At 41.8% G+C, this 18265-nt stretch overlaps 1 protein-coding gene across 11 annotated transcripts in view; it reads left to right on the top strand.

Moving 5' to 3' along the window:
- usp45 (ubiquitin specific peptidase 45) overlaps window positions 1-18265 on the top strand; it is a 203442-nt gene that overhangs the window by 101382 nt on the left and 83795 nt on the right. Inside the window, exon 9 of one of the 11 annotated variants that reach the window (XM_041187574.1) lies at window positions 9013-9459. The exons of 9 other annotated variants lie outside the window; for them this stretch is intronic. In XM_041187574.1, coding sequence (XP_041043508.1) covers window positions 9013-9094 — 82 coding nt within the window. In that variant the 3' untranslated portion in view covers window positions 9095-9459. Of the gene's footprint in view, window positions 1-8563; window positions 8954-9012; window positions 9460-18265 lie in introns of those variants that run through there. One more of the 11 variants, XM_041187575.1, reaches the window with a different exon arrangement.

The following is an 18265-nucleotide window of genomic DNA, read 5'->3' as shown; positions in this document are numbered from 1 at the left end:
AGTTCCTTCACCTCCGTCTTATCTGTTCTGATGATGCCACTTTCAAAAACAGTTCCTCTGACATGTCCTCCTTCCTCCTTAACCGAGGTTTTCCACCCACAGTGGTTGACAAGGCTCTCAACCATGTCTGGCCCATCTCCCGCGCATCCGCCCTCACGCCTTCTCCTCCCTCCCAGAAACATGGTAGGGTCCTCCTTGTCCTCACTTATCACCCCACCAGCCTCCGCATTCAAAGGATCATCCTCCACCATTTCCGCCAACTCCAGCATGATGCCACCACCAAACACATCTTCTCTTCACCCCCCCGGCAGCATTCCGTAGGGATCGTTCCCTCCATGACACTCTGGTCCACTCCTCCATCACCCCCTACTCCTCAACCCCCTTCCACGGCACCTCCCCATGCAGCCGTAGAAGATGCAACACCTGCCCCTTCACTTCCTCTCTCCTCACCCTCCAAGGGCCCAAACACTCCTTTCAAGTGAAGCAGCTTTTCACTTGCACTTCCCTCAACTTAGTCTACTGCATTCGTTGCTCCCAATGCGGTTTCCTCTACATTGGAGAGACCAAACGCAAACTGGGTGACCACTTTGCAGAACACCTTCAGTCTGTCCGCAAGCATCACCCAAACCTCCCTGTCGCTTGCCATTTCAACACTGTACCCTGCTCTCATGCCCACATGTCTGTACTTGGCTTGCTGCATTGTTCCAGTGAAGCTCAACGCAAACTGGAAGAACAGCACCTCATCTTCCAATTAGGCACTTAACAGCCTTCCGGACTGAATATTGAGTTCAACAATTTTTGATCTTGAACTCTCTCCTCCATCCCCACCCCCTTTCTGTTTATTTCCCTCTCCTTTTTGTTTTTTCCAATAATTTATATAGATTTTTCTTTTCCTAACTATTTCCATTATTATTAAATGTATTTCCACCCATTGTTTATCTCTACCTTTTAGTATTCCCCCACCCCCACTAGAGCTATCTGTACCTTAATAAAAACAAAAAAACTGCGGATGCTGGAAATCCAAAACAAAAACAGAATTACCTGGAAAACTCAGCAGGTCCGGCAGCATCGGCGGAGAAGAAAAGAATTGACGTTTCGAGTCCTCATGACCCTTCGACAGAACTTGAGTTCGAGTCCAGGAAAGAGCTGAAATATAAGCTGGTTTAAGGTGTGTGTGTGGGGGGGCAGAGAGATAGAGAGACAGAGAGGTGGAGGGGGTTGGTGTGGTTGTAGGGACAAACAAGCAGTGATAGAAGCAGATCATCAAAAGATGTCAACGACAATAGTACAATAGAACACATAGGTGTTAAAGTTAAAGTTGGTGATATTATCTAAACGAATGTGCTAATTAAGAATGGATGGTAGGGCACTCAAGGTATAGCTCTAGTGGGTTTTTTTTTATATAATGGAAATAGGTGGGAAAAGGAAAATCTTTATAATTTATTGGGAAAAAAAAAGGGGAAACAGAAAGGGGGTGGGGATCTGTACCTTGTCTGTCCTGCTTTCTACTCTTAATTAGCACATTCCTTTAGATAATATCATCACCTTCAACACCTCTTTGTTCTTTTGTCTGTGATATCTTTTGGTTATCTCCACCTATTAGTGGCTGCTTGTCCCAACAACCCCCTGCACCCCTGCCTTAACACAGCTTATATTTCACCCCTTTCCTATTTTTACTTAGTTCTGTTGAAAGGTCATGAGGACTCGAAACGTCAACTGTGCTCTCCTCCGCCGATGCTGCCAGACTTGCTGAGTTTTTTGAGGTATTTCTGTTTCTGTTTTTGTTACCAATTTGAGATAATCAGTTGAGCTTGTAACATGATTCATTTACAATCGCTAGAAATGACATACATTCATACGCAGGGACCCATTCTATGCAAACAAAAGGAAAATGTTCAAGCCTAGCCCCTTTTTTGAATTACCCGAGAACTTGTGAAGGTTATAGTTCCCCATTGCATTCTCCATGGCAGTGCCTTGGCCAATCAGAGTCGACCTCATCAGCATCCTTTTCTCTTGTAGTATAAATTGTTTGAAATTTGGCATTCTTCCATTTGACCTAATGACTGTAAGGCAAAAAGCTTCGGCAACATGTCTTTCTTTTCAGCAAAATGTCAATCGTGTTTGTTTCATTTTGAGCGGCTTTTGAGTTCTCCGTGTAAGTCTATGTTTACCATTGTATACCATGTGCGTATTTGACAGCAAGACGTATGGGAAAAAGAAGTGTTAAAGTACATTCCGATCTATTAACTACATAAAATATTGACCTGGATTTTCAACAATGCCTGTGACATGGATTTCTCCTATCGTGCTGATATGAATCTGACCCCAAGGGCCAGATATTCCCCTCAGAGTCATAAATGATGTGTTGGGCCATTTCCTGATGTTGTGTGCCTGACTTCTAAAAGTCGGGAAATCCCAAGATATTTTCATCTCTGGGAGCCAGGGGGTGGGCTGGAATCAGGAACACCGGCCCCAGAAGCAGGTTCACAGTGGCAACTGAGCTGTGCAGTTGGCAAGATGGGCTGTTTAGAAGGTCTGCCTTGGTTCGCTGGGATGTTGCCCTGGTCCTGTACGTGGTTGTTAGCCAACTAGCCTTCATCCTTCACCCCCCCCCCCACCCTCACTCCATGCCCTCGCATTACCCCATGCTCCACCATTTGCCCCATGCCCACCCCATTTGCCCCATGCCCACCCCATTTACCCCAGACCCTCCGATTTGCTTCACAACCCCTCACTCGCCCCACCACCCCTCATTCGCCCCACCACCCCTCCATATCCCATGTCCGTTCCATGCCCCCATGCATCCTCCATACCCACTCAGTAGCCAATATGTACAGAACCAGTGAACAGCTAGCAAGTCTTTGAAATTCTCCTGAAACTGACAAGAAAAGCAAGCATGCTTTGAAACTCATCTATGAGAAAAAACGCTCACCTTATAACCTTATAAAAGTGTCAGTCAACCACAGCCATTCATTGCATCAATGAAAAAAGCTTTAATCCTCTTCATACCTCTTAATCTTGCCCTAGTGATGGCGTAGTGCTAATGCTGAACTAGTGATCCAAAGACTCGGGGTAATGCTCTGGGCACCCGGATTCGAATCCTGCCATGGCAGATGGTGGAATATGAATTCAATAAAAATCTGGAGTTAAAAGTCTAATGATGACCATGGAACCACTGTCAATTGTTGTAAAAACTCATCTGGTTCACTAATGTCCTTTAAGGAAGGAAATCTGTCGTCCTTACCTGATCTGGCCTACATGTGACTCCAGGCACACAGCAATGTGGTTGACTCTTAAGTGCCCACTGAAATAGCCTCGCAAGCCACTCAGTTGTAACAAACCACTAGAAAGTAATAAAGAAGGAATGAAACTGGACAGACCACCTGGCATCAACCTAGGCATCGGAAACGACAACAGCAATCTCAGCCCTGTCAATCCTGCAAAAGCCACCCTTGCTAACATGCGGGAGCTAGTGCCAAAATTGGGAGAGCTGTCTCACAGACTTGTCAGGCAGCAGCCTGACATAGTCATCCTCATGGAATCATACCTTACAGAAAATGTCCCAGTCACCACCACCACCATCCCTGGTTATGTCCTGTTCCACTGGCAGGACAGGCCCAGCAGAGGTGGCGGCACAGTTGTATACAGCCGGGATTCCTCAACCTCGACTCTGGACCCCATGAAGTCTCGTGGCATCAGGTCAAACATGGGCAAGGAAACTGCCTACTGATTACCACATAGCGCCCTCCCTCAGCTGATGAATCAGTGCTCCTCCATATTTAACATCACTTGGAGGAACCACTGAGGGTGGCAAGGGCACAGAATGTACTCTGGGTGGGGAACTTCAATGCCTATCACCAAAAGTGGCTCGGTAGCACTGCTGCTAACGGAGCTAGCCAAATCCCAAATGACATAGCTGCTAGACCGGGTCCACGGCAAATATTGAGGGGACCAACAAAAGGGAAAAACATACTTGACCTCACCAACCTGGATGCCACAGACGCATCTGTCCATGAAAGTATCAGTAGGAGTGACCACCACACAGTCGTTGTGGAGACGAAATCCCTCCTCCCCATTGGTGATACCCTCCATCATGTTGTGTGGCACTACCACTGTGCTGAATGGGTATCGATTTAGAACAGATCGAACAACTCAAGACTGGGCATCCATGAGGTGTTGTGGGCTATCAGCAGCAGCCGAATTGTACTCTAACACTATCTGTAACCTCATGGCCAGGCATATCGCCCACCTTACCATTACCATCAAACCAAGGATCAAACCTGGCTCAGTGAAGAGTGCAGGAGGACATGCCAGGAGCAACACTAGGCATACCTAAAAATGGGATGTCAATCCGATGAAGCTATAACGCAGGACTACTTGCATGCCAAACTCCATAAGCAGCAAGTGATAGAGGTAACCAATGGATCAGACCTAAGCTCTGCATGCCTGCCACATCCAGTTGTGAATCGTGATGGACTAAACAACGCACTGGAGGAGGAGGCTCCACAAATATCCCCATCCTAAATGATGGAGGAGCCCAGCACATCTGTGCAAAAGAAAAGGCTGAAGCATTTGCCACAATCTTCAAACAGAAGTGCCTAGCGGATGATCTATCTTGGCACCCTCTGGAGGTCCCCAGCATCACAGACATTAGTCTTTAGCCAATTCGATTCACTCCACATAATATCAAGAAATGGCTGTAGGCACTGGACACTGCAAAGGCTATGGGCCCTGACAATATTCCAACAATAGTGCTGAAGACTTGTGCTCCAGAACTTGCACCCTTAACCAAGCTGTTCCAGTACAGCTACAACTCTGGCATCTACCTGGCTATGTGGAAAATTGCTCAGATATGTCCTATACGCAAAAAGCAGGACAAATCCAACCTGGCCAATTACCGCCTCATCAGATCATCAGTAAAGCAATGGAAGGGGACATCAACAATGTTATCAAGCGGCATTTGCTTAGCAATAACCTGTTCACTGACGCCCAGTTTGGGGTTCTGCCAGGGCCACTCAGCTCCTGACCTCATTACAGCCTTGGTTCAAATATGGATAAAAGAGATGATCTCCCGAGGTGAGGTGAGAGTGACTGCCCTTGAAATCAAGGCTGCATTTGACCAAGTGTGGCTTCAAGGAGCCCTAGCCAAACTGTTGTCAATGGAGGAAAACTCTCCGCTGGTTGTTAGAGGCCAGTCATCTCAGCTCCAGGACATCACTGCAGGAGGTCCCCAGGCTAGTGTCCTCAGCTCAACCATCTTCAGCTGCTTCATCAATGAATTTGCTTGCATCATACGGTCAGAAATGAGAATGTTCGCTGATGATTGCACAATGTTCAGCATCATTCTCGACTCCTCAAATACTGAAGCAGTCCATGTCCAAATGCAGAAAGATCTGGACAACATCCAGGCTTGAGCTGACAAGTGGCAAGTAACATTCTCACCACACAAGTGCCAAGCAATGACTATCTCCAACAAGAGAGAATCCAGTCATCGCCCCTTGATGTTCAGTGGCATTACTCTCACTGAATCCCACACTATCAACATCCTCGGGGTTACCATTGACCTGAAACTGAACTGGACTAGCCATATAAATACTGTGGCTGCAAGAGCAGATCAGAGGCTATGAATCGTACGACAAGCAACTTACTTCCTGACTTCCCAAAGCCTATCCACCATCTACAAGGCACAAGTCAGGAGTGTGATGGAATACTTCCCACTTACTTGGATGAGTGCATCTCCCACAACACTGAAGAAGCTTGACACCATCCAGGACAAAGCAGCCCACTTGCTTGATTGGCACAAGCACATAAACATTTACTCCCTCCACCACCGACGTACAGTAGCAGCAGTGTGTACCATCTACAAGATGCATTGCAAGAATTCACCAAGGCTCCTTCAACAGCACCTTGTAAACCCACGACCACTACCATCTAAAACAATAAGGGCAGCAAATAGATGGGAACACCAACACCTGGAGGTTCCCTTCCAAGTCACTCACCATCCTAATGTGGAAATATAACACCGCTCCTTCACTGTCGCTGGCCAAAATCCTGGAACTCTCTTCCTAACAGCACTATGGGTGTACCTACACCACATGGACTGCAGCGGTTCAAGAAGGCAGCTCACGACCACCTTCTCAAGGGCAACTATAGATGGGCAATAAATGCTGACCCAGAAGCTCACATCGGGTGGATGAATGAATGTATAAATAAATAAACAGGCATTGAAAACTAAACCCACGAAAGAGTGACTTATTACAATCAATTAAACAAAGTTGGAACTCCCCTTTGCAAGTGTGTAAACAGAGTCCTGCTGAGTTGAGGCCACTAACCATTCTTGGAACATAGTCAAGCATTCATGATGAGGAGCATCTCAAAGACTTTGGGCTGTGGAAGGGGCATGAGAGGGTGGAGCGCAAATGAGGTTTGAAGGAAGCTTTGGGAAAATGAAGGGACGGGGGCAGATTTGAGAGGACATTGATGAGATCTTTTAAATGTACCTGTCAATAGGTTCCCAACTCCACAGCAGGTTTCCTCCAAGGTTGAGGAACTAACTTCCCAGGTGGCATTCCCACAGCCTTCAGTAACCCATCCCCTTCAGAGAAAATGCCATCAAAAGGGAAATTTGAATTTCCAGCAGGGATTTAAATTGTGAACCTGAGGTCACTAAGTGCATATCGGGTCATGATCCACCATGTTATCCTATTCCATGGAAAATGGTGGTGACAGGAATGGCCTGGCAACTTTGAAATTGCAGCCCCGCATGCCTCCCAACGCAAGTATGCTCAGTGTCTGGAAGGGAAAATCCATCCCAAGTGTCATGTAAAAGTGATGTCGTCATCATCAGAGTAAGCAGCCATTCACATTCAAGTATTCTCACAGACAGCAAACCAGGAAGTAAAATGCACAGATTATCCTTCACTTTTAATTAAATTTACAGAAAGTGAAAAAATGGATATACATGTGGGATTAAGGGAGAAGCTGATTTGTCATAAACAAACTTTATTTTCTTTTAAAATGTGGAATAACTTTTAACATAGTGGAGAAATTTAATCATCCACAAATCGAAAATTAGTTTTCTATAGCCAGAGAGGTTTCTCCAAAGTAATTAAAAAAAAAAATTCATTCATGGGATGTTGGCATTGCTGGCTAGGCAAGTATTTATTGCCCATCCCAAATTGCCCTTATTCAGAGGGCATTTAAGAGTCAACCACATTGCTATGGGTCCGGAGTCACATGTAGATCAGACCGGGTAAGGACAGCAAATTTCCTTCCCTAAAGGACATTAGTGAACCAGATAAGTCTTTGTAACAATTGACAATGATTTCGTGGTCATTATTAGACTTTTAATTCTGGATTTTTATTGACCTCAAATTCCATCATCTGCTGTGGTGGGATTCGAGCTCAGGTCCCCAGGGCATTACCCTGGGTCTCTGGATTACTAGCCCAGCAACAATACCACAATGCCATTGCCTCCTATGTTATGAATTTAGTATGCCATTAAAAGCCAGTTACACCTCATTTGACAAGGTGTAACTTTTTCAAGGGTTTTTCAGCAAGACTAAAAGCATAAAAAGACAAGTTCTTCTCAGCTCAGTGATTTTTAATTGTCAGTTCAGTGATTTCTAATTATTTGCAGTCTCCTGGCTCCAACAGCGCAGCCTATGGAGAAGCATAGAGTACTCATAGAACTTCTGGATTTCCATGTTTATCAGTGCATGTGCAGACACCAGAAGTTGTTGAGAGTTTCCACGGAGTTATGATGGCAATGCTGATAGTTTTGCTGTCAATACTACTGCAAAATCTGGACCATTGTTGTTTCTTAGTACTCCAAATTAAAGGCAATTTTCTGTGTAATGCCATGCCATTCAATATTTTATATAGCTGATAAAGCAATTTTGCGAACAAGCTTATCTGTTCCAAAAATAGCCAAATGTTACAGTTAGAAGTACACCTTATTTATAGTTGAATTTGTTGGGGCTTTTCTTTCTATTCTAAGTCACATTTTGTGTGCCCACACAATTGTACATATATTGATGAAAGGAGTAGATTCATTTCAGCAAAATTTCTTTTTACATTAAAATCTACTTGTTTCTTTAATTCATGAAGTTTCTGCATTTTATTAATAAAACAAAAATATTGAGTTACTTCTACACTTAACAGTGTTGTTGGCCATGACTCAATTTGCTGAAATGTTCTTGTGCTAAATCGGCTTTCAATCCCAAAACTCTGAACGCTAAATGTTGCCTGTTTTATTTACAATGTAGATTAATTTTAATGACAGATTTAAAAATCTTTTCATGTTTACTCATAGATTTTCGTTACTTCTCACAAAAAGCAAATTTATTTAAGAGAACACAAATTCAGTGAAAATCACCTTGGTATCTTCAGTATGCAAACATAATTTCCTTGGATTTTCAGAAACATTTGATAAAGTTCTACATTTGAGATCTATAAAGAAGGTTAAGATTCATGAATTTAATACATATTTTACTTTGAATGGAACTGGGTTATAGGATGGCCATGTCACGAATTCAAGGATATCATATTCCTCACTTCCAAGGTGTGGACATCAGTCAATGTGAACTTTTGAAAATTGACTTTAAAAAGTGGTAAAGCAGACCAAGATGGTTGCCAAGTGTCAGGTGACCTTCTGTGATTTCTGCACAAAGAATGCCTGAACATGCTTCCGGAAAGTTCTTAAAATGTAAGTGCTGGTGGGTGGAGTATCCTTGAATGGATATTCGCAATGTGAAACTACTTATGAATTTACCCTCCTTTTGACTTGATTTTTATCAAAACTCTAAATCATTGCAGTGTCTGCGAGCTCAAGCCTTAAAGAAAGGTACAGAGAAAACAATTCATTGTTAGAAGGTGTAAATAGCCACCATTAAAACCCCATTGTGTAGCAGTGGCTTCTAGTCTTGAATCAGTTTCGTGGACAATGAAGGTATTGATCAGGGGGCCATATGAGCAAAACCGACTTCAGATCACAAATTCTTTTACTCCCAGAACCAGGGAGGGACAGAGCAGTCTGCAAACCAACAGGACAAAGTGGACCATCCTCCAACAAGAAGAACAGAACTCTTCCTAATAGCCAGTCAATCCAGGCAGTGAGAGAGAGGAACCAATTTGTTTTCACCTGCAAAGCTTTGCCTTTACGAAACTTGGCCATGACTTCGACTAGAGATCCAGAGGCTTCTAACTTCCATTCATCCACAGAACCACGAGAGAGAGTCTATCCAGGCCAGTTACACATGCATTTTTAAAGGACTGAAATTTTGATACATTATTTACTACTTGTATTTTCTTGTGCTAATAACCTAAGTACATACTTTGTACCTAGAATCCATTTTTACTTGTGTCCATATCTGCGTGCATGAGAGAGTATGTTTAGTTGTGTTTACATTTTGGGGTGTAGGGTGAATAAACATTATCCTTTATTTTTATTTAAACTTACCCGAAAGCCTGCTTCATACTTATTACTGAAAATCATAACAGAAAAAAGGTTTAAACACTCCCACTAAAACGCATCTTGTTGCAGGCACCTTAGAGGTGAGAAGAGAGGGGAAAAGTTATCCCACTAACTCTCCCTGTCCGTAACACTTGTCAGTGGATAAAATCTTGTCACAAAGGATAAAGCTCTGAATGGGGAAGTAACTAGTGAAATTCTGTATAGTTCTGTACTGGTTTTCCTGCTGCTCAGACAGAAAGACTTGGATGATAGTAAGGAAGTCTGGCTTTGTCTTTTCACATTCTGAAACAAATATTTCAAAGTACTTCATGTGCAGTGAAATAGGTTGAGATGCAGTGACTTCAAATGCAAGTTTGTCTTGTTTGTGCACAGTAAGATCCTACAATTAGCAGTGAAATGCAGGTATAATTAACCGATTTTTGGTGGCTTTTTAAGGATGGACAGCAGAAGAATCCTTCTCTTTGTATAGTGCCACTGGAATAGGCAGATAAGAACTCAGTTAAGCATCTCATCTGAATGACATTTTTCACAATGCAGTACTCCCTGCTTGCCCAGATTAAAGGCTCTGTAGGATTTTGAACGTCCAGCTGCTTGACTCTGACGCATCTTACTACTTGCAATATAAAACTTGCCAATGATATCAAGCCAATTTACCAGGTAAGGAGCATAAGCTAAACAAGATACAAAGAAGAACTGAGCCAATTAAGCAGATGGGCTAAGGGCTGGAAGATGAATTTTAATGTACAAATGTACATGTATGATAAAGCCTGTTGGAAGAGGAAACAGCAAGCCCACAGATATAAAGGTGATACCCAACAATGGATAGAAAATTAAAAGTATCTGGCAATTTATTTTCTTTCGAGGGATTTAGGTGTTGCTGGCAAGACTAGTATTTGTTGCCCATCTTTAATTGCCCTTGAGAATGTTGTCATGAGCCACCTTCTTGAACCGCAGCAGCCCATCTGATGCCGATACATCCACAATGATACTAGGAAGGGAATTCCAGCATTTTGATCCCTCAACAGTGAAGGAACAGTAATATTGTTCCAAGTGGGGATGGTGCCTGGCTTGGAACGGAACTTGCAGGTGATGGTGTTATTATTTATCTGCTGCCCTTGCGCTTCTAGGTAGAGGGTCATGGGTTTGGAAGGTGCTGTTGAAGGAGCCTTGGTGAATTGCAGTGGTACACACTGCTTCCACTGTGTGTTGGTGGTGAAGTAAGTGAAGGTCTAAGTTGGTGGTTGGGATGCCAATCAAGCAAGCGGGCTGGATAGTGTCAAGCTTCTTGAGTGTTGTGGGAGCTACACTCATCCAGGCAAGTGGAGAGTATTCCATCACACTCCTGACTTGTGCCTTGTAGATGTTGGACAGGTTTTGGGGAATCAGGAGGTGAGTTACTTGTCGCAGAATATTCAGCCTTTGACCTGCTCTTGTAGCCATGGTAATTATATGGCTGGCCCAGTTCAGTTTCAGGTCAGCGGCAACCCCTAGGCTGCTGATGGTGGGGAATTAATGATGGTGATGCCATTGAATGTGAAGGGACAATGGTTAGATTCTCTCTTATTGGAGATGGTCATGGCCTGGCACTTGTGTCGCATGAATCCTACTTGCCACTTGTCAGCTCAAGCCTGGATGTTGTCCAGGCCTTGCTGCATTTGGGCATAGATGCTTCGGTATCTGAGGAGTCACGAATTGTGCTGAATATTGTACAATCATCAGTGAACATCCTGACTTCTGACCTTATAACGGAAGGAAGGTCATTGATGAAGCAGCTGAAGATGGCTGGACCTAGGACACTAGCCTGAGGAACTCTTGCAGTGATGGCCTGGAACTGAGATGATTGACCTCCAACAACCACAGCCATCTTCCATTGTGTGAGGTACGACTCAACCAGCTGAGAGATTTGCTCCTGATTCCCTTTGACTCCAGTTTTGCTCCTTGTCCATGTTTGAACTAAGGATGTAATGAGGTCAGGAGCTGAGTGACCTGGCGGAATCCAAATTGAGCGTCAGCGAGCAGCGACCAAGTTGGATTAGTCCTGCATTTAGTGCACAGGACATACCTGTGCAATTTCCACATTGCCAGCTAGATGCCAGTCTTATAGCTGTACTGGAACAGCTTGGCTAGGAGTGCCGCAGGTTCTGGAGCACAAATTTCAGTATTATTGCCGGAATATTGTTAAGGCTCATACCCTTTGCACTATCTAGTGCCTTCAGTCATTTCTTGATATCATGTGGAGTGAATCGAATTGGCTGAAGACTCGCATCTGTGACGTTGGGGACTTCCGGAGGAGGTCGAGATTATTCATCCACTCTGCACTTCTGGCTGAAGATTGTTGCATTGATCAAAGTGCAGTGCTCTGGACTTGAAGATTAATTCTACCAAGTCAGACACTATAGAACTTTGATCTCCATTCCTGTCATCTTAGAAATCTTATTCCCCTAGTCAACTGTTTGCATTTAGTGCCTCAGAGTAAGGCCTATTGGGATCTATATTTCCTCTATTCATCCAATTATTGTTAATGCAAGATAAGTGTCTAAGGCTTTTTTTTTTACCTTTTCAAATTTGCAACTCGTATGCAATGTTCTCCCTAAGCTGTGCAGTCATGCAGCAATGCACATATTCCTGCATAGGTTGCACACAAGTTGACCCTTTAATGTATCACCACCATAACCACTAATTTTGTGTAAAGTTTCTCCTATGACAATTTATTGAATGCTCTTTGAAAATCCAAGTACACTGTATCCACTGGTTCCTTCTTATTTACCCTGCTAGCTACAACCTCAAAAAGCAGATTTGCCAAACACAATTTCCCTTCCATAAATCTTTTTTGACTGCGCTCTGCTTTTCCCAGGTGTCCTTTTGCAGCATCTCTAATAATAGATTCCAGCATTTTCCCTACTACTGATGCCAGGCCAAATGGTCTATCCCTGTTTTGTCATTTCTGTCGAATAGCAAGGATACATTTGCTATTTTTCAACTCACTTGAATCGTTCTAGGATCTAGGAAATTTTGGAAGGTCCAAACTAGTGCATCCACTATTTCTGTAGCCATCTCTTTTAAACCCTAGAATGTAAGCCATCAGATCCTGGGAATTTGTGGATTTTTAGTCATCCATCAGTAGACCATAGGTTTCTTCAGTTACTGTGTATTTTATGTGTAAGAACCTCTGAAGGTTTAAATTATGATGCCCTTAATGGCACTGGAGTCTTCCTTCTTTCTTCTAATGAAACATAGGCTGTCTCTTTACTCATTTTTCAAAATTATTATATCAAATTAGCTTCATGTAATGGAAATGCTTTGATGTGCAATCTAGATGTAGTGAATTCAGAGGAGGATCTTGACATTTGTTGCACATGTTTTGGATCATTGTTGTCAATAGCTGAGATCCCAGTTGAAGGACATGCATCAAAAATATTTCATTCTGGAGGAAATGCACAAATGGTTTATTAGTGTTTCACCACACTGCTGTTGGGTGTGAGAAAATAGCTCCCTGGTCCACATCTTTTGTATCTGTTCTATGGCTCAAGAATATTGAGCGCTGGTTCTTTTTTAGGGGGAAAGGTGTTTTGTTTATGTGTTTTATTAGTTAAGATTTCATTTGGCAGGAATCTGTCCAGTAGTTTTCTTTTTACTGTGTCTGACATAAAAGATACATGTAACATGTGCAGTATGTATCTGAACCTTATGGAAGATGGCTGAGTTCTACATTTCTTTTGGGTGAACTAGAATAACGCTACTCCTTGACTGCTGTTTATCAACTGCCTTTGCAACTGTCGACCAGTGTTCTGAGTGATGAGAGATTTCTGGAACCTATTTTTGACTGATTTACAGATTTATCAGAAAGATTTGAGGCTTTTAGTACATTGGTTTTTCCCAATATCAAATATAGCAACCAACTCAGCTGATGTTCACCTATATTGCACATGTACTTGTTTATTACATAACCAATGCAGTAAAGTATTTAGGAATAAGGTGGTGGCTATAATGGATAAAATTTGAATTCTTAGCACTTTGTGAAACAGCATTTATTTTTTTCCAAATAACAAATGTGCCTTAACAGATTTTCTTAAAAGATTATGCCTTCTATAGTGTGCAAGGCTTCTTTGGATTTGTTTAAAGTTAGTAGTTTCTGAAGTGGGATAGGCTGTTTTTGTAATAGGCTGCTTAGCGTCTGGTACTAATCCATCCGCTGTTAATTTTGTTAGTGTTACAGCTGGCAAACGTTATGTTGGGGCAGATTGTGTACATTGCTACAGGGCCCTTCTGTTTGTTTTCCACTATATTGAATTTTAGGATTGCTGACTTCTGACTGATCAAATGAACAAGTGATTGACACATCAATTAGTCATTAAGCACATTTAATAAAGGTTACACAAAATTTCTGTTGACCGTGGTTCCTTGTGTATTTCTGCTGCATGGAAATTTATGGTACATTTGTGTTCCTATCTAAAAGAGAATTCTTTGTAAATTTTTAAGTTACTGACTTTGAATATATTACAGCCACTATATATTGCTGAAATTTTCCTCTTTTGGTTTTGCTTTATGTGTATTCTTTCCTTTTCTCCTGTTATCTCCCTGTCTCTCTTTTTCCCTTACACTCATTCTTTTCTTCATTCTTGATCATGTTCTCATCACAGTAAATTCAAATTGCATACTCTTGGTTTAAGCTATATTATTTTTTTCATCAGTGCTCTTTTTGAAATTAAGATGCTGAAAGTAAATTGTGTGCTATTCACCACTCTCTAAACACTGATGTGATCATAACCTATGATATTTTTGCCAAGCTTGGAAAGTTTATTACTTGCCAGTCTTATATTTTGATTGGGATATGGTCAGATGATGCGAAAGAACAGAAAGATTTGTCTTTGAAGCTCGCAACATCAAAGCAGCACCTCAAATAAATAAGGACATATGCTGGGTATTATGGCAAGAGGTATAGTATTTAAAGTTGAGATGTAGTAATAAATCTATATAAAACTTTATATAGTGGGGTCTAAAATGTGAGGACATAGATTAAAACTGAAAGTAAAAGATTTGGAATGAAAATCAGGAGAAATACTTTTTACGTATGAATGGCAGGTTGCAAAATTCGCTTTTAGAGTTAGCGAATGAAGCAAAGACAATGTCCACTATTAATAGGTTAGACAGGTTATAGAAGATAAAGAGATAGAGAATAGAGAGGACATGGGATTTGGACTACTGCTTGAGTGGAGGATTAAAACACCAACTGGGATTGGTTGGACTGAACAACCTATTAGTATATTGTAATATTTAAGTAAAAGTGGCTGTCATTGGAAATATCGTTGCTGTTAAATATGAATATAAAGTACCTCATAAAGTAAGAACTTAAAGAAAGTTGATTAATTTAACCATGTTATCTCATATCTAGTTCATTTTTTATAAATACTTAAAGCATGTGTATCTATGACTACTGAATTGTTCATAACTTGAAATTAATTATTTCCACTGATTAAACTTCTAATTTATTTAAATATCCTGTAAAACACAAGGGATCTGAAGTATCTTTATTAAAAATGAGCCATGTTTTCTACATTTGATTACTTTTTAATTTGTGTTTCCCAACAGCAAATTTTATCAATTTTTTGATGCTCCTGCTGATAAAAACAATGAACTGGTGATTACTGGCAAATAGTTTGTCTAATGCATTTTGTTTTAATTTGGGCAGTTGATGTAGACTTAATAATTTTCTTAATTACTTTTGTAAATGTTTACTTACCTTAATCTCTAGCAGATATAAGCAAGGCAAAAAATAACCAATGAACATGGAGACATTTTTGTCATGTCTGTAGGGCATGAGTGCTCCTGGCTGACTTGATTTTATTCACTTAAAAAGCATTATTCCTCGCCGCCTTGATATTTGTTTCTGATGTACAATGAAGCTAATGAAGTTTAGTTCATGTGTATACCAGGCATTGTAATTCCCTAACATTGCAAAGTTTGCTCCAACAAAAAAAACACAGAACTTCAATGTTATTTCTCCAGAGTGTCTACGAATCTTCCACCAAAGTTACAGTGGATGATCAGGAGAAACTCTGCCAATCCAAACCCAATATTTTCACGTGCCTGAAAACTGGCTGGATGCCTGTTCATTCCAACGTAATTCTCCTACTTTTTCCTGTCCACAGGTTCTCCGGTCCTCTCAGTTACTACCTTCCTTTGCACAACTCCTACCACATCCCAGCAAAACTTTCCTACCATTCACTTCTTAATAATTCAAATTAAGTACCTTTGAATTAACAGGAGTATATTGTATATGTTAGTTTCAGAGGAAAAGCAAACAAATAATTGTGGATTGTTTCTCAGTATTCTTAAAACACCATGTTACTTTACTGTGATTACAGCAATCAAAAGCTTGCTTTACTTTTAAATATTGGTATTTCATGTTCTGTGAAATTAGTCCATAACATGAATTCAGGGATGCTATTATACGGTATATATTACATATATATTATATGATATAATAGTTCCAGTAATGATAGACATTGTTGCATTCAGTTGCGTGTCCACACAGTGTGTGTGAGTGATGACCTTTGCCGGACAGGTGCACAGTACTTTGATACGGAGTATAATAGGACAAGTGCTGAGGTCCAAAGTGTTGTAGTAGCAGCGCCACACATGAATACAGAAAGTTTGGTTAGCAGATTGTTTCTGATTTTGATCTTTGCTGCTGTTTTCTTCAGATGTTCCCAGAGCATCTGGTCCTATCTCGAGTCAGTCCCAAGAATGTTGGGTTGGAAACATGTTTTTGTCTGTGGCTATCCATTTAGACATGACATTCTTTTTGGCACTGGCATTGTGGAGATGGACTACACTGGATGTGGTTTTCGAAGGATTCAGCATGAGATGCCATGTGCTGCAGTATTCCGTCAACACTCAGTTGAACACAACAATGCACATCATAACTGGAACTCTCCACTCAACACCCCTCCTCTGGCTTCCTGTCTTTGCAAACATCACCGACTGACAAAAACCCACATGCTGTTTAAAACCATTCATACTGCATTTCACGTACTGCTCCATTATGACTTTTCTACCCACTGACTACCCATCTTCCATCTTGGTGCCTCATATGGAGCAACCTTCCTGAGCAAGATATACCAGCAGATATTCTTTAGAGCAAGGAATGGGGAACACAGGAAGTCACTTGCAAGTTCCTTGTGACAAAGCCTATCTGTCGAATGGCAGGCTTTGAGCTACCATGGCAAGAGTGGTCCTTGCTAAACCAAGGTTCAGGACAGGCCAGGGCCCCTGTGCATCCAACTTCCACCGCTGAGGCCTCATTACAAAACACTTACGCAGTTGTGGAGATACATTAAACAAAGCTGTAGTATCCCCTCTACAGACTAAGTGGTAGACTAAACACCTTAAACTCAGCAAATGAGGTTTTGCTTTGTTTTAGGGATTTACATTCGATAATAGATACCAGTAACTCTTCGTATACCTGACAGATCTGAGTTCTACTGCTGGCTACCCATACTACAGTAGCCAGAAGCAAATGACTTCTACACACAGTATTCTGCTCAAGAGTGGGTTAATTTTTAATGTTCAGAGAAAGTCAATGGAAATATCAACTTCCACTAATCAGTGCAGAGGCAGGTGTGAGGCAGCTTTGCACCTGTTGGCTTCATGGCCATGGGAATTCGATTCAGGAAAGAGCAAAGAGAAAGAAAAAAATAAAATAAATATTTTTATATGGCATCTTTCACAGCTAATGAGGTACTTCAAACAAATATGAAATGTTGAACCCCGTGCTGTTGGCACCAATCTGATGCATACCAACCGTCCTGTCAACTGAGCCAGCCTACTATGGCAACACACATTTTTACATGCATGTTGTAATCTGGAGCTATGAATCGTGATGGTAGAAGTTCCAATTTTCTTTCCATCGCTTGGCCAACCAGGACTCTTTTGCCCCTCCTACTACCTGCCATTAGCGTATGTTGGAAGAGATTACAAGTAGCTACTGTTATGATCCCAGCTGATACTACTGGAGAAGTCCAATCTCTGGGTGGAACCTGGCTTGATAGATCCTAACTTTTATTTTTTTGTTTAGAAACGTGGAGGGTGGCTACTGAACAGAGTCACAGTATCTGCTGATGTACTTTTAACAAAAGAATAAAACATTCATTAAACAAGAAAAAGATTAACTATGTTACACGACTCCTTCACCCACAACCATATCTTTATAGATAAATACAGATTCATAAGAATAGCACAAGTTACAAAAAATCTATCTTATGCTCTAATGTTCACATTATATGTACAGTCCATGTAAACCAATAGGTGATCTGTGGTAGGGCACACCACACTTCAAGATCAAGTGACCGATGCCACCCAAAGCAGATGCTACGGATCTCTCATCAACTCTCCTTGTGCTCCTCACACTGTGAGCCAATCGGTCTCTCAGAAACTCTGGGTGGCATTTTCCGTGCCCGCTGGTGCTGGGTGTTTTCGGCAGAGTGAACAAACAAGATGGCGAGGTCAAAAATTGGTTTCTCGGCGTTGTGAAACCAGTTTGCGATCGTCCACTCAGCCTGTCAATGGCAGGCCACGTTTCCCGCCATCGGATGTCGGGAACCTTATTGTAATACATCTGCATATCACTATAAGGCCAGCCTGCCAAAATCATTCCCCCCCGCTGGATTGTCCGCCCATGTTGGTGGGAAAACACACTGGTGCAGAACACGTCTTCATAAGTGAGAAGTGCAGAAGTCGGGACTTACCACCAGGGCCTTGCTCACATCGTGGACATCGAGGAGCAGAAGA

Source organism: Carcharodon carcharias, chromosome 5 (genome assembly GCF_017639515.1).
Source record: "Carcharodon carcharias isolate sCarCar2 chromosome 5, sCarCar2.pri, whole genome shotgun sequence".
Classification (NCBI taxonomy): domain Eukaryota; kingdom Metazoa; phylum Chordata; class Chondrichthyes; order Lamniformes; family Lamnidae; genus Carcharodon; species Carcharodon carcharias.
Note: the sequence above shows the minus strand (reverse complement) of the source record. Positions and strands in the feature narration are given on the sequence as shown.